Here is a 17508-nt window from a genome sequence, read left to right as displayed (position 1 = left end):
TCAAGACTCGAGATAAATAAACAAGAGCCTGTCACCGTTAGGACTGATCATTCTCCCAGCTGCTCTGTCCTGGGATTTGGGGGTTGGAGGAAGGAAACCTTGTCTCCTCTGTGTTTATGCAGAAGTCAGTTTTCTTCTGGACCCTGGTTCAGGAGACAATTTGGAAAAAGAGCTGCTGCCGCCTATAGACGAGTATGGTTTTGTTTTTTGTTTTTTAAATGAGTTTGGTTTGTTTTTTTTTTTAAGAAAACATTTTACCTTATGACTCAGGCCTAGATGATAAATGCTCTGAACTTGTACTTCCTTGATGAGTCTTTTCTCTTTTACTTCCTAACACTCCTTTAGGAAATACATCCTTTCTTCTGTGACCAAATGGCCAGGGGGTAACATCCAAACCTGTAAAGGGGGCTATTCGATAGAGTGGGTTTTAACTGACTTAATTTTTTAAAAGATGTGTGCTTTTAACAGCTTCATGGACTATAACTGGCTCTGAAACGGAAGTCAGGAGAGCCCTGTCCTTTTTTAATTCTGCTCACAGCCAGCTGTGTGACTTGGTCAAGTTATTCCGCTTCTTTGGACCCCAGTTTCCATCATAGCTAAATATGTCTGACTTCCCTTTCATTCCAAAATTAACTGTTTTTATCACTTTCAGGTGTGGGCCTACAAAGAGACCTACATCGTCCCTCCCATTAGATGAAATTTGTTGTTTGGAGAAATTGGGGGGAAACAGCCCGGCTGGCTTTTGAGAGAACGCAACACTCTTCATCACTTATGTTCTTTGCAGTGCTCAGAGAAGTCATGCCTACGGACGCCCTCTCTGAAGAAGAGAGTTTCAGAGGCCAACCTGGAAGGGAAAAAGGACTCAGGAATGCTGAAATACATCAGACTGCAGGTGTTGACCGCTGGATCAGAAACGTTCATGGAGCAGTAATCGGGAGGGGGCGCCAGATATCCCGTTTACAACGCTTGAGATGTCCAGAGCCACTCAGCACAGTGTTAGCCTGAAGACGCCTTTAATTGGTGGGGAAGAGTGCCACCAAGTGTGCAAGCAAAAAAAATCCCTTCTTGTTAGCCAGCCAGCTTCCACAGAGACAGGGCTTGGGGAGCTCGGCTGGAACCGTGCCTCCTCCCACTCACCCCGCTCCATGACGCCAGTCCCCCACCAGCAGGTGGTGGCGATGCTCACCACTCTTAGAATGTGATTTTCTGGGTTCAAATCCCACAGCTGCCGCTATGGCTCTGGGACCTTGAGCAAGTTGCTTAATTTCTCTTGCTCTTAGCTGCCTCATACATAAATAAAATGGGGATTATAACACTAGGCCCATTTCAAAGGATTATTGCATGGATTAAAAGAGACAGTATATTTATCTACTTATGCAGTCCTTGACACATTGTAATATTGTTATTACAACCGAACGTTTAAACCATTGCACTGTATTCCCAGGGCAGGGGATGGGGCAGGGGTGAAAAACAGCTTGTTTTTCTGGAAAGATTTTTTTTCTTTAATGATTTATCTCTTTATTTGAGAGAGACCACGAGCAGGAGGGGCAGAGGGAGAGAATCTCTAGCAGACTCCACACTGAGCACGGAGCCCCATGTGGGGCTTGATCTCAGGACCTGAGGGGAAGCCAAGAGTCTGTCACTTAACCAACTGCACCACCCAGGTGCCTCTTCTGAAAAATTTTTAAAATGGCTAAAGACCTAGACTGTCCACAACCTACATTTATCACCTGAATAATCTGAAATAATGGGGACACCTAGGTGGCTCAGTGGTTGAACATCAGACTCTTGGTTTTGGCTCAGGTCACAATCTCAGGGCCCTGGGCTTAAGCCCTGCCTCAGTCTCTGCGCTCAGTGGCAAGTCAGCTTGTGATTCTCTCTCTCTCCCTCTTCCTCTGCCCCTCCCCCTGCTCGCGTTTATGCTTGCTCTCTCTCTCTAGAATAAATAAAATCTTTAAAAAATAAATTATCTGAAATAATGGATTAAATAGGATGTTTGTGGCCTAATCTAGGGCAATAACCACAATATGCAATATTTCAAAGGGAAAATGTCATTCAAATTTACTGGCTTAGAAAAAACTAACTTTCTGAATGGAACTCCTTTACAAATTTGAGGCTGCCTATTGTCTTCAGTGGACATCAACTCCTAACAGAAAGGAAAACGGGATGCTTTGAAAGTCCGCCAGGACTTTTAACACAAAGATATACTGGCTGGAGTCTTTCTTTTCTCATAGAGCTTATTCTATAGTTTATTCCTTAGGTGGCTGCAAAATAGTTTTTGCGGTGAAAGCATTATAAAATTAGTATATCTTCTGTAGTTATACATCGACTAATAAGGTGTAAAGTTTATTATACACCATGCCAATAAATATGCTATCATTTTAGAAAGTATTTTAAGGTCATTTAAGGAAAGCAGGGAAGGGAAGTGGTACTTGGGTTTCAAGAGGAGTCCAGAAGTCAGTGTCTTCAATGATTTTAAGACGTGACTTCCACCTTTTCCCAGGTGATGAGCCTGTCGCCTGCTCCTTTATCACTGTTAATCAAGGCAGCACCAATTCTGACGGAAGAGATGTATGGAGACATCCAGCCGGCTGCCTGGGAGCTCCTGCTCAGCATGGATGAGCACATGGCAGGGGCGGCAGGTAAAGAAAGATCACCCATGACTCTGGTCGCCACTCATCCCAGCATTTAAGAAAGAAGTGCATCCATTCCCTTTCACGCCTAGGTCAGATAGACAACAATTGCTAGAACCTTAGACAGAGCTGGACACTATAGGGAGGGAGGCTGAAGTGCTAAGCACACCCTTTACTTTTTACCCCATAGTCTGCACAAAGAGCATGTCTTTCTGAGGGCATTGCCAAATTACAAAAAATGATTTTCCCCGGAACCTATATTGTCACTATATTTCACAAGAGAGAAATTCTTTTTATGTGTTGTGATTTCCCAGATTTACCATGAACCGCCATCATTAACTTTATTAAATTGTTCACAGTAATGTTCTATATCCAAATTACAGTATTAAAACAAATTTGTTGAAATTTAGGTGACCTATCCAAAGCCACATAGCTAATAAAAGGTACATGCAAAATGTGGGTTCTTCACCTTTTTCCACTTCTTTACATACTCTTTTAGTCATATAGAGTTGTTTTAATTGCAAAATGTATGTGGTAAAAATTCAAATAATACAGAAGTGTGTGAAGCTAAAAGTACTTTCTCTCAGTCACTCTCGGTGATGATTTTTAAGTTTTTCAGGAATCCTTCTAAGGTACACCATGCACATATATATATATGTGTGTGTATATACACACACACACACACACACACACACACACATATATATATACCAAAGTACCAATGTATATGTTGTTTCTTTTTTCACACAAATAAGACATACCATAAAGTCTTTTGAACTTTGAGTTTTCCTTTATATCTAGAAGATTTTTTTAAGAGTTTATGTGAAGAAAAATCTATCCAAATCAGGCAACACCAAACTAGGAGTGTTTTAGAAGCACTCCGCCAACAGGAGCCCAGGGAGAGGCTTTTATAGAAAAAGGACAGAAGCAAAGTTAGGCAGTTACCGACTGGCTGTAGCTAAAAGCCTAGTTGGCTGTTTGTGATTGGTTGTCCTTAGCATTATGATTTGTAACCTTGAGGCGTTTAGAAGCTTAGATTTTGTTTCCTTACATAGGTCACCACACGATTAGAGCCACATCATGTTAATGGTCTCCTTATTTAATTAATTTAACAATTACCCCCTCTTGGTCATCCTCTCATACATGAGAGATCGACCAAAAATTTGGTATTAGTGCTACTCAGTCAGATAGGGGTTACGTTGCTCTTGTCTCATTATGAAACTCATAGGTTATGATGTCAGATCCTAAAACAATTGTTTTTGCTGTTCATCTCATTGTCCACCTTCTTTCTGCTTCTCCAAGCACAGTGAGACCATGTAATATATGGCTGATGGTTGTGAACATGCATTTAAGATCATTGAGAGAACGTTAACACACCAGGGAGACTATAATGAGAACTATTAGGAATTTAATGCCAAGAGACTGAAGGATGCTTCTCAGTCAGGGTCCCCATGAACCAAGCCACTTGGTATAAATAAGTCAAGGAATATACCTGTTCTAGCCAAGTGGCTTGTTTGTTAATTTCTTATATCCACTACAATACCAGAGGTTTTGATCCAGGTGCAGCAAGGAGTATTTTATTATGGCACAGCAGATTCTGTGTTCAGCCAAGAAGTAAAGCAATTCTACTATCTAAAACCAAGTTAGCAAGAAAATATAGAGATTTTGTTGTACAGCTACAGCTTTAGGAGTAGATCCAACCATAGCTGCCAGAGTTAAGGGGCACGGTCTCTCCTGTTCATTAACAGAGAAAAAGCAAGCAGCCAAAAGGCAACAGGAAAGAAGGTTTAATATTGGAGATGACGATCTTGCTCTGCGATCTTGGGAGAGCTATCCCCAAGATGCCATCTGCATCTGCGGAGGAACCTCCTAGTCCATTTTAATTTTAGATCTCCAGCTGGTGTGCAGTTTCAAGAGTTTAGAGGATCTCTTTTTAATGAGGGACTTCATTCAAGTCCCTGAAGTTTGGCTGCCATCTGGGTAGTAAGGAGGAGCTGGTATGGTCCCTTCCAAGGACGTTTCAAGGGCAGTCTTTGTTCTTAGTGATTCCAAATCAGAAAGTGGGAAACATTAGTTTGGGGAGTTGTAGCCAGATATTTGAGGAAACTAGAAGAATTCAAGATCCGGTTTGGTATATAGATAAATAACAAAACATCAAAAACGATGAACAGGACTAGAATCTGATATCCGCAAGTGTTACAATTTTTTATTGAAACACAATTTTTTCTATACACTCACCTTCATTTCTATCAAAGATAATCACAGGAAGGCTGATTTGTTTGCAAAAATAAGTCTAGTCTCATTAAACCTGGCCTGATTATTTATCTAAGTACAATAGGAAGAGTGATTGATCCTATAGGCTTTTTTCAAATCTGTTTTGCTGGAACTTTTTATAAGGAATCTTAGATTGGCCTTTTAAAAACTTCTCCAGGTGAAGAAGCCAAGTAAAGAATTCACCATCAGGATTCACCAGGAGTACCTATAGATTTGGCTGAATTCCTCTCTTCTTGAGGTCCTCAGGATATCTTGAGTTTCCTAGGCCTGCCAGGAAATGGCCTTCCTTACCCACCTGGTAAGGCTGCAGGGACTCTTGTAAGCAAGATACCAGGCCAGTTTTTCCAATGAGTTTTTATTGGCTCCATAAAGTCAGCCTTAGTCCCTTAAAACTGTCTGGTCATATCTGATTTTATGCATCTTCTCAAATACCACATTCCAGTCAAAGCCTTGGTAATAAAACCAATGTTTCCAGTTGTGCCCTGTTATTCGAAAACAGGTTCTTATTGAACTTATGCAAATAATTATGTTGTCATGAAAATAAGAATACTGAATGAATTTCTGAATTCTGGAGGAATCAGTAAGGAGAAAAAGTAAATGTTTCCATTTTATTTATAGCAATAGACTTTATAAAATTACTGTAAGTCATAGATAGCTTAAGAGAAAAGAAAAAAAAACATTCCTTTAAATCTGGAAAAATAAAACATTAAGGAACCAGCAATGTTTCGAAGAAAAAGGGTTAAAAAAATTATAATCACCCTCGTTAGTCCACTCAGTCTCATATCATTAATTCTTGTTCTACTTGAATTGCTTTTTCCATTAGTTCTGGAAATTCTTAACCTGTTCAATTTTATGATATTACCATGAATCTTTCTGAAGATGAAGCACTTTCATAAAAGCATCAGAGTAAAACAGTAACTCTCTGTAAATAACAAAAAGACCTTTAAAAAAGTAGCCATGATTAAAGATCTGATGAGAGTTCATTTGATAAAGAAATATAGTTATGTCTTTGGTACACAATAATTTAGGATAATAACTGGATGAGAATATTGACCAACTTCCTAGAAAATAGGAACAATTTCTGGAATATCTGTATTAGTAATATATTTCCATACACCTATGACTTCAGAAGTTTATTGTCAATTCTTACTTGACAGTGCTTCCACATAATTTAACATACCAAAAAACTAGTTTAACATCTCTTTTACAAGGTGAGAGACAAATTCTTTTAGGTTTTCTAGGGACCCTCTGGGAAAACTCAAAGTTACTTTGAAATCAAAGAGACTTCATTTAGAATTTGATTTTGGGAAGCTGCCAAAATGTCAAAAGTTTTGAACATTTGAGTAAATAGGATCTCGGATCACTATGAAATAATACTTAATTATCTACTTAACTAAAGCCACAATAGATTTTAAAGGCAAATACAGGGGCACCTGGGTGGCTCAGTGGGTTAAACATCTGACTTGATTTCAGCTCAGGTCATGATCTCAGGGTCCTGAAATGGAGCCCCATGTGGGGCTCTGCACTGGGTGGAGAGCTTATTTAAGATTCTCTCTCTCCCGCTCCCCAACCCTCTTCCTCTCTCTCTTTCTCTCTCTTAAAAAAAAAAAAAATGTTTTCTTAAGTGACCAAAGACCTGATAAAGACAACATGAAGCGCAGTAAATTATTTTGGTAAGACACAAAACCTTTGCTTTCCAGGTAGATTACTCAAAAGGTAAAAAAAAAAAAAACCAAAAACACTCTTTTCACAATCTTTTATGAAACGCAGACTGATAGTCCAAGAAAAGTTTGGTTTTTCAGCCAAGACAAAACCAAATTCTAACTTTTTTATCAGTGTGTTTTTAATATTAAAACTCATTATTTAAAAACTTAAATACATCCATTCCAACTTCAGTCAGCTTAACCACATGTCATATTTACTTTCCAAGATTCCTTTTCTACAAATTTTCTACAATTTTTTTCATACCCATTCAGATTTTGTTCTGCGTTTTTTAATCTTCCTCATTCTGGAACAACTGGTCATTTTACTTTAGTTACCTACTTTTCATCGTTATTATTTCTAAGTAGTTTTAATTACATATATTGATTAGGGTTCTTAACCCTTAGAATCCTTCATTCCTAGTGGTAACTAGGAAGTAAGCAGTTGTGGCCTGTGATAGTAGCATTCTGTGGATTGGCAAATTTATTAATACATTCACAATTTCTAGAAGTATCTTCTTCCTCATAGTAAATCTTACATCTACTAATCCTTAACAATAATGTTTACCATGAAAATTTCTTAAGACAAGGAACAGTTCATCATTTTAAGTTCTCTTTCTTGCTGATAAATTCTACAACAGAGATAACGTAAGTTCATTTGACTTTTAGCAAACCTATTAGAATAAGAGTATTATATAATGCTGATTACTTTGATAGTATGTTTTAATTAAATAAACAAACTTAAACTAGTTTTTATTTATCAAAGATTATTCTAGATCACATTGATGTAGGAAAGATATTAGGGTTTGAAGCCAACGGCCAAGGAAGAATTCTTGAGACATCTTTGGTGCAAAAAGGTGGTTTTATTAAAGCCCAGGGACAGGACCCGGGGGCAGAATGGTCTGCACTGGGGTCGCCAGGAATGGTATTCTGATAAGAATTACCTCCCTGAAGTTTGTATTTCAAGGGAAAAACCAGATACTACATTTACATCTCAAAGGCATAGAGAACGGATGTAAGTTTCTTCCAAGAAGGGCTTTTGTTTCCTAAATCCACATTTTTCACAATATCTGAAAGCCTTTTCAGATGAATAGGGGTTTGGAGATTGGTAAAAAGGATATTTGGGCTTTGAATTGTTTCTAGGGCTGCATTTCTGTTTTTGTAAAGACTCGATTTGTTAGGTACAGTTGGTAATTCCTCAAAGGACTGGGATATAATTTAAATGTCAAGATGCTTACCCAGCCATCCAACTACATTATCCTCAAATCGCTTCTTTATATCCTGGAGAAGATCTTCAACTAAGATGGAAATCAAAAGATTCCCAGGTTCTAGATTTACAGCTGTTTCTTTGGAATGTTTTAGTAAATCCTTCCTCAGTGGCTTCAGAATGTTTTACTTTCCCTCGGAGCACATAGTTTCATTTTGACTTAGGAGAGGAGGCATTAAAAACAAAGGTTCCTATCAGGCTCTCAATATTAGTTTCCAGTTTGGCCAACTTCTGACCATAGAGCTACTTAAAAATAAATCCTTTTGAATAACATGTCAGGTTTCATCTGGGACAAACAGTAAGTTTTTCTGGCAGTATTGCACAATGCCGTGGACACATGAGGAGGCAAAGATGATGCAAAAGATATTTCCCTCCCAAAATCCAGAGCTACCCCCAAGTATAGTGAGTGCCTGGCTGAGACCGCTTTCTCTCTAGGGCACTTTATAAATGGATAAGCTTCTCTAAAATAGTTAAAAGTTATCCACTGTGGCCACTGTCATTACCTTTGATAAGGTGAACCTACTTGTTCAGCCTTAGAATAAAATTTTATTCACCTGAGGCCTCATATTGGACCAGTCTGGTTTAGTTCAGACCCAGTCTGACCCCAGACCCAGCCCCATTTCTAAATCTGAATCAGTCCTCAGAAGCCAGTTTGACCCAATCTAATTCTGGCCAGTTTTCAGACCCAGTATGGAAAAAGAAACACTGGGACACCTGGGTCGCTTCGTCAGTTAAGTGTCTGGTCCTTGATTTCAGCTCAGGTCATGACCTCAGGGTCGTGAGATCCATCTCCAAGGTTGGGCTCCACGACCAGCTTAAGACTCTCTCTCCCTCTCCCTCTGCTTCTCCCCGGCTCCTCCTCTGTCTCTCTCTCAGGAAAAAAAAAAAAGAAGAAGAAGAAGAAGAAGTTAAAATAAAGTCTGCAATGTCAGGGGCTCCACAGGTACCTATACCTGGTTGTTCATTGTTCTTGGGGGCCATCGTGGTCTTCTTCTGTTCCCTCTTATGTTACCAGAACTGTTAAAAGATACACTGAGGTATACACGAAAAATTTGAAGAGTTTATTTGAGCAAAAACCAGTTCAAATTAGGCAGCCCCAAACGAGAAGTGGTTAGAAGCATTCCCTAGGAGACCATTTTTTATCATTAGCTGAAAGATTCACCTCATTCTTTTAATGCCTACCAAATATTTCGTTGAATGGTCATAACAATTTATTTAACCTGGACTACTAATGGAAATTTCGGTTTATTATGGCTTTTTATACTACATTGCAACAAATGTCTTTGTAAAATATTTTTGTTTGCATTAAAACTTGGATTTTTCTTCTCTACCCCATGTTTCTGAGAGAGAGTACAGGGAAAGGCACCCTCCGCAAATAGGAGACATATGGAAACTTCCATGGAGGATATGAACAGGTATACGGGCTTTAAGGAAAGCTAGAAGGAAGAGAATGGTGTATGCAAAGCCACGTGGGGTGTGGAAATGCACGGGGCTTATTTGGAAAGCCTGAGGAAGAATTGAGACCGGGGTGGCTTTTGTAGAGGGGTCCCCAGTCCATGGTATTAGACAAGTGAGTGGGACTCAGATTGTAAAAGCCCTTGAATGACACTCATAGGAGTATGGACTTTCCGCTAAACTGTGGAAAACCACTCAAGGGTTCTAGAAAAGAGAGTAGTGTTGTGTATACAGTATGCATTGAATATGGCAGCAATGAGTAAAGAAAGCAGTTTGGTTTTAGATGGTTAGGAGACGTATAGTTGGTGACATGACATTAAAGCTAATGAAAAAAGGGCAAACGTAGAGATAAGCTCGGGAAAAAAATCTGATCTTTGTGGCAGCTGAAGCAGTGAGCACATTTCTGGGGGAAGAATCTATGGAATAAAGAGCAGAAAGATGGGTACTAAGCCATTGGCCTTCCCTACCTTCAAAGGACAGGCAGCCAGCAGCATACCCTGGAAAATGACCAGAAAAGTAGAAGAGCTCAACCTCAAACCATGCAAGCAAAGGATAGCTCTTCAGGGAGATGGTCATGAAAGTGTTAAAAATGAAAAGGAAACAAATGCTATGAAAAGTACCACTGGATCTACTGATTAGTGAGCATTACAAGAAAACTGCTTCAGTGCTAGGAATGAGGTAGATAAAACTCCAACTTGCAATGATGTAAAAAGAGACCGTGGTGTTTAAAAATTGAGACAGAACAGAGCACACTTTAAAGAAAAGAAAAGAAGGGAGAAAGAGTGGAAATGTAAGGAACTAGTCGGATAAAGAAAAGGCTTATCAAACACTAATGGTCACAAGAGCTAACATTTCTTATAGAACCATAGCACACGGGTGCTTGATCCCCGCAACAACCATTTTATACATGAGCAAACTGTAACTCAGAGGGTTGAAGGGACTTATCCGTGTGCACGCAGATCAGAAGCAGCAGGGCCAGGACACCAAACCCAGGTCTTCTGACTTCATACATAGATGTCCCTCCCATACGCCACATTGCCTCTAGAAAATAAGACATGCTTTAGAAGTGTGTAATACTCTTCACGTCACAGAGCTCTTTCTCATACATTATTTTATCTTATTCTAACAACAAATTTGGAGACAGGTATCATCATCATCATCATTGACATTTTGCCACTAAAGAAACAGAGGCTGAGAGAGGTGGAGATGCTCTCCTGGGAGCACAGAGCAGAGAGGTTTCAGAGCTGATACTCGACCCCAGCTGTCCTAACACAATTTTCTGAGTATATTTTGATGATCCAGGAAAAAGTACAAGAGAATTTTAAATTATATTTTTATGACTGACACTAGCTCATCCATCTATGCTACAGAGTGTATTTTTCTGCCCCGTTACTCATTAACTTTGTAACTTATTGTGGCACTTGACCTTTCTCTTATTGATATTTGACTTTTCCCAAAATTAAAAAACAGCAGTGGTGTTATGATCCATGAAATCTCTTTTGGCTTCTCGATCTCTTCTATCTCTCAGAAGGGTGGAGGTTTCTAATACAGTCTACAATGTGGATTTTATTTTTTTATTTTTTTATTTTTTTAAAGATTTTATTTATTTATTTGAGAGAGAGAGAATGAGAAATAGCACGAGAGGGAAGAGGGTCAGAGGGATAGGCAGACTCCCTGCTGAGCAGGGAGCCCGACATGGGACTCGATCCCGGGACTCCAGGATCATGACCTGAGCCGAAGGCAGTCGCTTAACCAACTGAGCCACCCAGGCGCCCCAGGATTTTATTTTTAATATAATGTAACTGGGACAGTTTTTAATGGACATTTTTGTGCACTGTCCCAGGATGACTATGACATGATTCTTATCATTTCCTAAAAAGGATATTTCAGTATTTCATTTTCTTTTTTCATTTGCTTCCTCTCACATTCACTTTTCACTCTGAGCCAAAGGAAGCTTTGCTTGGAATGAGGTAGTCTCCGGAAATATCATGCTGTCGTTGCCTTCACCAGATATTGAAAGATTGTGGATGGCGCAAAGGATCATGTTTGGTTTTCAGTGGCTGAAAGAAGATTTGCTTTTACCAGTGCTGGTGGTCTGGCTCCCTTAGCTCAGGAGTCATTTTCAGGAGACAGGAACAGCTCCCTGCTTCTCCCCATCCCCCGGGACCAAGCAAAATTAAAAGGTGTGTAGCTGATGATTTGTTGGCTGTCTCTAGCTGCCATGTTCCTGCTGTGTGCGGTGAAAGTCCCTGAGGCTGTGTCTGACATGTTGATGTCCGAGTTCCACCACCCAGAGACAGTACAGAGGCTGAACGCCGTTCTCAAGTTCCACACACTCTGGAGGTTTCGCTACCAGGTCTGGCCCCGGATGGAGGAAGGAGCACAGCAGATTTTTAAGGTGAGGGATGCTTCTGCCATAGGAATTAGATTTGCAAACCCAACCCAAGGCTTGTTTAAATCCTTGAACCTCAAATCTACAGTGTATAACCTAAGAGATGCTTCTTTCTTTTTTCCCTCTGTGATTATATAAGTAAAACTAACTCATATACGAATGAATTCTTGTTTTAAAAAATATTGAAATAAAAAGAGTGGTAGAGCAAGAAAATCAAGTTTCTATAAGCCATCCCCAGAGTATGCCCACAAAAGGTTGGAGTATAATCTTTCAGGTACTTCGTTATATTTATACAGATATTCTTTCGTGGATGGGATAATTAACACAAATAGAGATCATATAGTTGAAACCCTTCATTTTTTTAATGAGTAAACTGAGACCCAGAGACCTTCATCCTGTGCTCTGTAACATCATGTACTCTATAAGATGATTTCATAATTATACTTCAGACTCATTCTAGCTTATTTTCCATCTTACCTCATTCTTCTGATATCAACTAACAGATCCCGCCTCCCAGTATAAACTTCACCCTGCCCTCACCAGTGCTTGGAATGCCATCTGTCCCAATGTTTGACCCCCCTTGGGTCCCTCAGTGCAGCGGGAGTGTCCAGGACCCCATTAATGAAGACCAGTCTGTGAGTAACAGGCACTTTCTTTCTTATCTCTTCAGGCTCTGTGGTATCCATATGAGAGAGAAGGACAATGAGCGCATGAGACAATTTGTTCATTCTTGTCATAAGAATGTCATAACACAGAAAATCAGCCATGAGAGGTCTTTGTTCTTGTGAATAGAATAGAAGCAACTAATATCCCATAGTGAGCATTTGCAGACCTCCAAGCCAACGCAGTTTTGTTCTATGGTCACAGTAGCAGCCACCTTTTACAACAGTTAAAAGCATTAGCCATTGATTTCTTGGCCAACGGTAGCACTTTTGTCTCTAGTTATTATAAAACAAAGATATTCGTCTAACCTGTAATACCTAAGCTACCCAAAAGGTAATGAGGTTGACCCTGGATGAATAAGAAAAAGAACTGTGTTGGCAGCTCTTATTTCCTTGTTTGGGCTTTGGTCTGTTCTTCATTTTGTTGATCATTAGTATCATCATCACAGATATCACTCTGAGACCTCAGATCTTACGTACTCTAATATATCAGTGCTGCATGTAATATAATTCATAAGCAGTTAAGTTTAGAAACACTGTCCATTCATAGAGAAGAACCAAGAATGTGTGCCTTTTGCAAAAAATGAGTGCAAAATATGCCTTTTTCACTTGTTGAATTTTCTGAATTACAAGAATAATGTAGAAAATATGGAAAATCAATAAAAGGAAAAGAACATGGATATGTTCTTTGGCCCAAATCCATGACTATCTTCTTGCACAAATTCCCATGGAACTTAGGGCAATTGGTATATAAATATTAAAGATTTTTTGATACACCACCCAAAATAGCCCCAGGAAGATTTTACCATTTTACCCATATACAATAGAACAGAAAAGTGTGTCATAGTTATTCAAATTAGCTAGTATTATTTTTTTTAATGCCACTTTGAGTGGCAAAAAACAAAGCCATTGGTTTTTTTATTTGTGATTCTTTAAAAAGTCACTTGGTTGTATGAAGTTAGGTTGAACATTTTTACACATCGTACTTTTGCTAGGCATTTCTTTGGAGAACTGTTTGAGCTCTTTACCTGTGAAAATGTTTATACCATAAATTCAGCTTCTGAATCACTGGCATAAGGATCTTGGATTTGTCTCCTGTACAGACAGTGGATTCATTTGAGCCAAGTACGTTCTCTATCCCAAGTTCGCAAGGAATTTGAAAGCAAGACCCCTGATTCTATATCCAGTTTTCTTTCTCTCATTCCATAATTCTTACCTTAACTTAATATAGTAAATCAGCTTAACCCCTGGCATGCAAATAAATTGCCATGTGGCCCATCTAATGCCCTTAATTGCTACTGTGCCATTCAGCATAGGAAAATGTTAGTCTTATGTAAAGATCCTGTATTCAACCTCAGTAACCATATCAACTCTCATAATTTCTATTCACTTTGTTTCTACAAATATTGTTAAGTATTTGCTGTGTGCCACTCTATTTATCTACAATAATTAAGTATTTACCGTGTGGTAGACACTCGAGATACAAAAACGAAATAAATCATATAACTAAATGGTTTATGTGAGAGGTCCCATTCCTCCTCCTCTGTCTGGTTCGCTTTTATTAACCTATGACATAAATGACCTTTATTTAAAACCATTTCAGAAAGTTGTGGGAAGGAATAGAGTATTAAAATTCTTTATTTGACTTGAATGTTTAAAGACTGGATCATTGATATCACCCCAAATTCTAAAGGTGAAATCCCACAACTTACAGATATTCTTGAAGAATTATTCTGATTGAATGAAAGTGAATAGCTTAGTTACACACAACCTGGAAACCTGGCAGAAAAACAACCAAATGGCCATGGAACTAAATCATGGGTGCCCTTCCATTTTCTGAGGACAAAGTGCCACATTTGTGTAATTCTATGGCAATACTCTTTATGCCTGTGACCTTGTAGAGCAGTTTCTATAAAATAAATTGGTCTTCGTGTCTCCACAGAAATCCTTTTCAGCCCGGGCTGTGTCCCGCTCCCATCAGAGAGCGGAACACATCTTAAAGAACTTGCAACAGGAGGAAGAGAAGAAACGTCTTGGTAGAGAAGCCAGCCTCATCACCGCCATCCCCATCACCCAAGAGGCTTGCTACGAGCCCACCTGCACACCCAACTCAGAGCCAGAAGAAGAAGGTGCCCCCTACACACGGGACTTCCTGGGGGGGCTAAGTTACAGGAAATGGAAAGGACTAGCTTTGAAATAAACATTAACAATTTTATGTGACATGAGGTGATATGTACCCTCTGACTCTCTCTCACCTCCTGACACTAGCAAAAGAAAGAGGAAAGTTGTTGTGTTCTTCATTTTTGGAATTGGCCTGTTTCTAGAGGAGGGAGTTAGTCACATTGAATGAACCAATATGATAATGGACCAAGCAGTGATTATGATGCAGAGAACAGCTAAATCCAGAGTGTGTATTAAAGTAAATGCAGTCAATCTTTCATCATTAAAAATGGGGTTAGTCCATTAACTATCAACCTTCACAAATGGCAGCCAATTTGTTGGTTGTCATCAGGAATAATTTACAAACCATTCTAATTCAGGGATTCTCTGCCCTGCTTTTGTGAAATCTGTGAGAAGAATTTTCTGTCTGTGTTTCTAAAAGATTTTTTTCCGTTCGTTAAGTACACTCTAAATTACTTAAGCCTTACGCTCTGAGCGCAGTATACACTCATGATGTAAGTGCAGTTACAGTTGTGATGATGACAGCTTTGTTACAAAACCAAAGGTCACGGTCCCCATTTTCTTTGCCAGTAGAAGAAGTCACCAATCTGGCATCCCGTCGACTGTCTGTGAGTCCGTCCTGTACCTCCAGCACTTCCCACAGGAATTATTCCTTCCGCCGAGGGTCAGTCTGGTCTGTGCGTTCAGCTGTTAGTGCTGAAGGTGTGTCCTCTTAGAAATGTGTTATTTATTCCTCATGACTCGTGTGTGTTTTGAAACATTTGCCAGTTAGTATTCTTATTACACTTCGCTGTCTTCATTCAATAACTTGTTTCAGGACTTGAAGTTCAAAAAACAAATATTAGATTGAGTGGTACCCTAAAAAAAGTTTTTTTTTTACCCAGCAATTGTCCTTTATAAATCGGCTCTATTTTAATTACATTGCAAATAATCCTATTGCTGCAGGTTTTCAACCCTGGCTGGCACATTACAATCAAGTGAGGAGTTTAAAAAAATACCCAGGCCACACCCAAGACCAAATCAAGATTCCTAAGAATGGGACCCACACATCAGTTTTTAAAATCTACTTGGGAAGGAGATTCCAATGAGTGGCCAGGACCCAGTAGGATGCTTTAGGATGCTGTTCTGGAATAATTTAACAGTCAAAAGAAGACCAGAGTTCATGCTACTCCTATAATGAAATCTGATTCTAGAGTGGGGGCGGGGGGGACATGATACCCTTCAGTTCCAAGAATTTCAAAAATGTCTTTTCTCTAATCATGAATAACTGTCTGGGACTCACTGCTCATGATTATACAAATTTCATCACCTGATTTATAAAGTCATTAAAAAGTTGTACAGAAACCAGTGGTCCTCAACCCTTGGCTGTATAACCCTTGGAAACTTCAAAAATGACCAATGCTAATTAATCACAACTTACAGGGATTGGGCCAAAGTCTCATTTGTATTTTTTATAACAGATATAATTTTATTGAGGTATGATTCGTGTACCATAAAATTTACCATTTTGAAGTATACAATGCATTGGTTATTATGCAATATTATGCAACCTTTATGCAATAGTTAGCACCTCTAACCATTAATATTTTAGACTATTTTCATCGTCCCAAAAAGAGACCTTATACACATTACCAGTTGTTCCTCATCCACACTTTCTCTAACTCGGACAAGAAATAATCTATCTTCTATTTCTATGGATTTGCTTACTCTGTACATTTCACATAAATGGAGTCATAGATAGAGTATGTGGCCTTTTGTGACTGGATGCTTCCACTCAGCATATTTTCAAGGTTCATCCATGTGGTTTCATGTATCAGTTCTTCATTACCAGATAGTGTTCCATTATATGGATATACTGCATTATTAATTCACCAGTTAGTGAACATTTGGGTTGTTTCCACTTTTGGCTATTCTAAACTATACTACTATGAGCAGTTATGTACAAGTTTTGTGGGGTAAACTGCCAAGCTATTTTCAAAAGTAACTGTGTCATTTTACATTCCTACCGAAAAGTATGATTGCTCGACATACTTGAGTAGTCAAAATAATCTTGAAAATGAAGAGCAAAGCTGGAAGACTCACATTTCCCAATTTCAAAACTTAACTGCAAAGCAGCAATAATCAATATTGTGTGGTATTGACAGTAAATCAATGGAATAGAGTGGAACAACCAGAAGTAAACCATTATATTCATGTTGATTTCATGTTTGAAAAGGGTACCATGAAAATCCAATAAGGAAAGAATAGTCTTTTCAACAAATGGTGCTAAGACACCTAGATATCTATAACCAAAAGAAGGTTAAATAGGAAAGCTTTGAACTGAGAAATGGTGTTGCATTAGAATTACAATACTGAGAAAAACACCCCGATTATGTATCTCTCTTCAGATGAGGAACACACCACCGAACACACACCAAACCACCACGTGCCTCAGCCTCCACAAGCAGTGTTCCCAGCATGCATCTGTGCAGCAGTGCTCCCCATCGTTCATCTAATGGAGGATGGTGAGGTGCGGGAAGATGGAGTAGCAGGTATCATTTTGACTAGTAAAACCATCAATAACTCTAATAAAATACTTAAGCTGTTATCTGAGGGAGGATAATGGGGTGCTCTTGAAGATATTAACTATTGGTCACATGTTGAATTGTTTTATGTACATATGACAATTATAGATTCACAGTACACTCTGGGAACATTATCACTGTCTTCATCCCCTTGTCCCACTACCTTTACGACCAAGAAATTGCATTTTAAAATAAATACTTGGATCCAGGAGTATTGTTGATGACCAGAGAACCAAATAACATTTATTTGGCCACATGAAAATCAAATAGTAATTCTGGCCACCTTAGAAATCTTATTTATTACCTTGACACCACCAATGCCAACCGTCCCACTTGATTACCTTTCCAGACGTACTACTTAGAGAGAGTATCATACAGTT

At 39.0% G+C, this 17508-nt stretch overlaps 1 protein-coding gene across 4 annotated transcripts in view; it reads left to right on the top strand.

Moving 5' to 3' along the window:
• Window positions 1–17508, top strand: part of UNC80 (unc-80 homolog, NALCN channel complex subunit) — a 228889-nt gene that overhangs the window by 140352 nt on the left and 71029 nt on the right. For 3 of the 4 annotated variants that reach the window (XM_025892412.2, XM_073879217.1, XM_025892403.2), the window contains 7 exons: window positions 785–892; window positions 2504–2642; window positions 11546–11727; window positions 12225–12356; window positions 14326–14512; window positions 15135–15266; window positions 16952–17095. In XM_025892412.2, the coding sequence (XP_025748197.1) occupies window positions 785–892; window positions 2504–2642; window positions 11546–11727; window positions 12225–12356; window positions 14326–14512; window positions 15135–15266; window positions 16952–17095 (1024 nt within the window). The remainder of the gene's footprint in view (window positions 1–784; window positions 893–2503; window positions 2643–11545; window positions 11728–12224; window positions 12357–14325; window positions 14513–15134; window positions 15267–16951; window positions 17096–17508) is intronic. The other variant, XM_073879220.1, reaches the window with a different exon arrangement.

Source organism: Callorhinus ursinus, unplaced genomic scaffold, assembly GCF_003265705.2.
Source record: "Callorhinus ursinus isolate GAN/ISIS: 27379988/994484 unplaced genomic scaffold, GSC_fseal_2.0 scaffold2, whole genome shotgun sequence".
Classification (NCBI taxonomy): domain Eukaryota; kingdom Metazoa; phylum Chordata; class Mammalia; order Carnivora; family Otariidae; genus Callorhinus; species Callorhinus ursinus.
The sequence above is the reverse complement of the archived record's forward strand: the minus strand, read 5'-3'. Positions and strand labels throughout refer to the sequence as shown.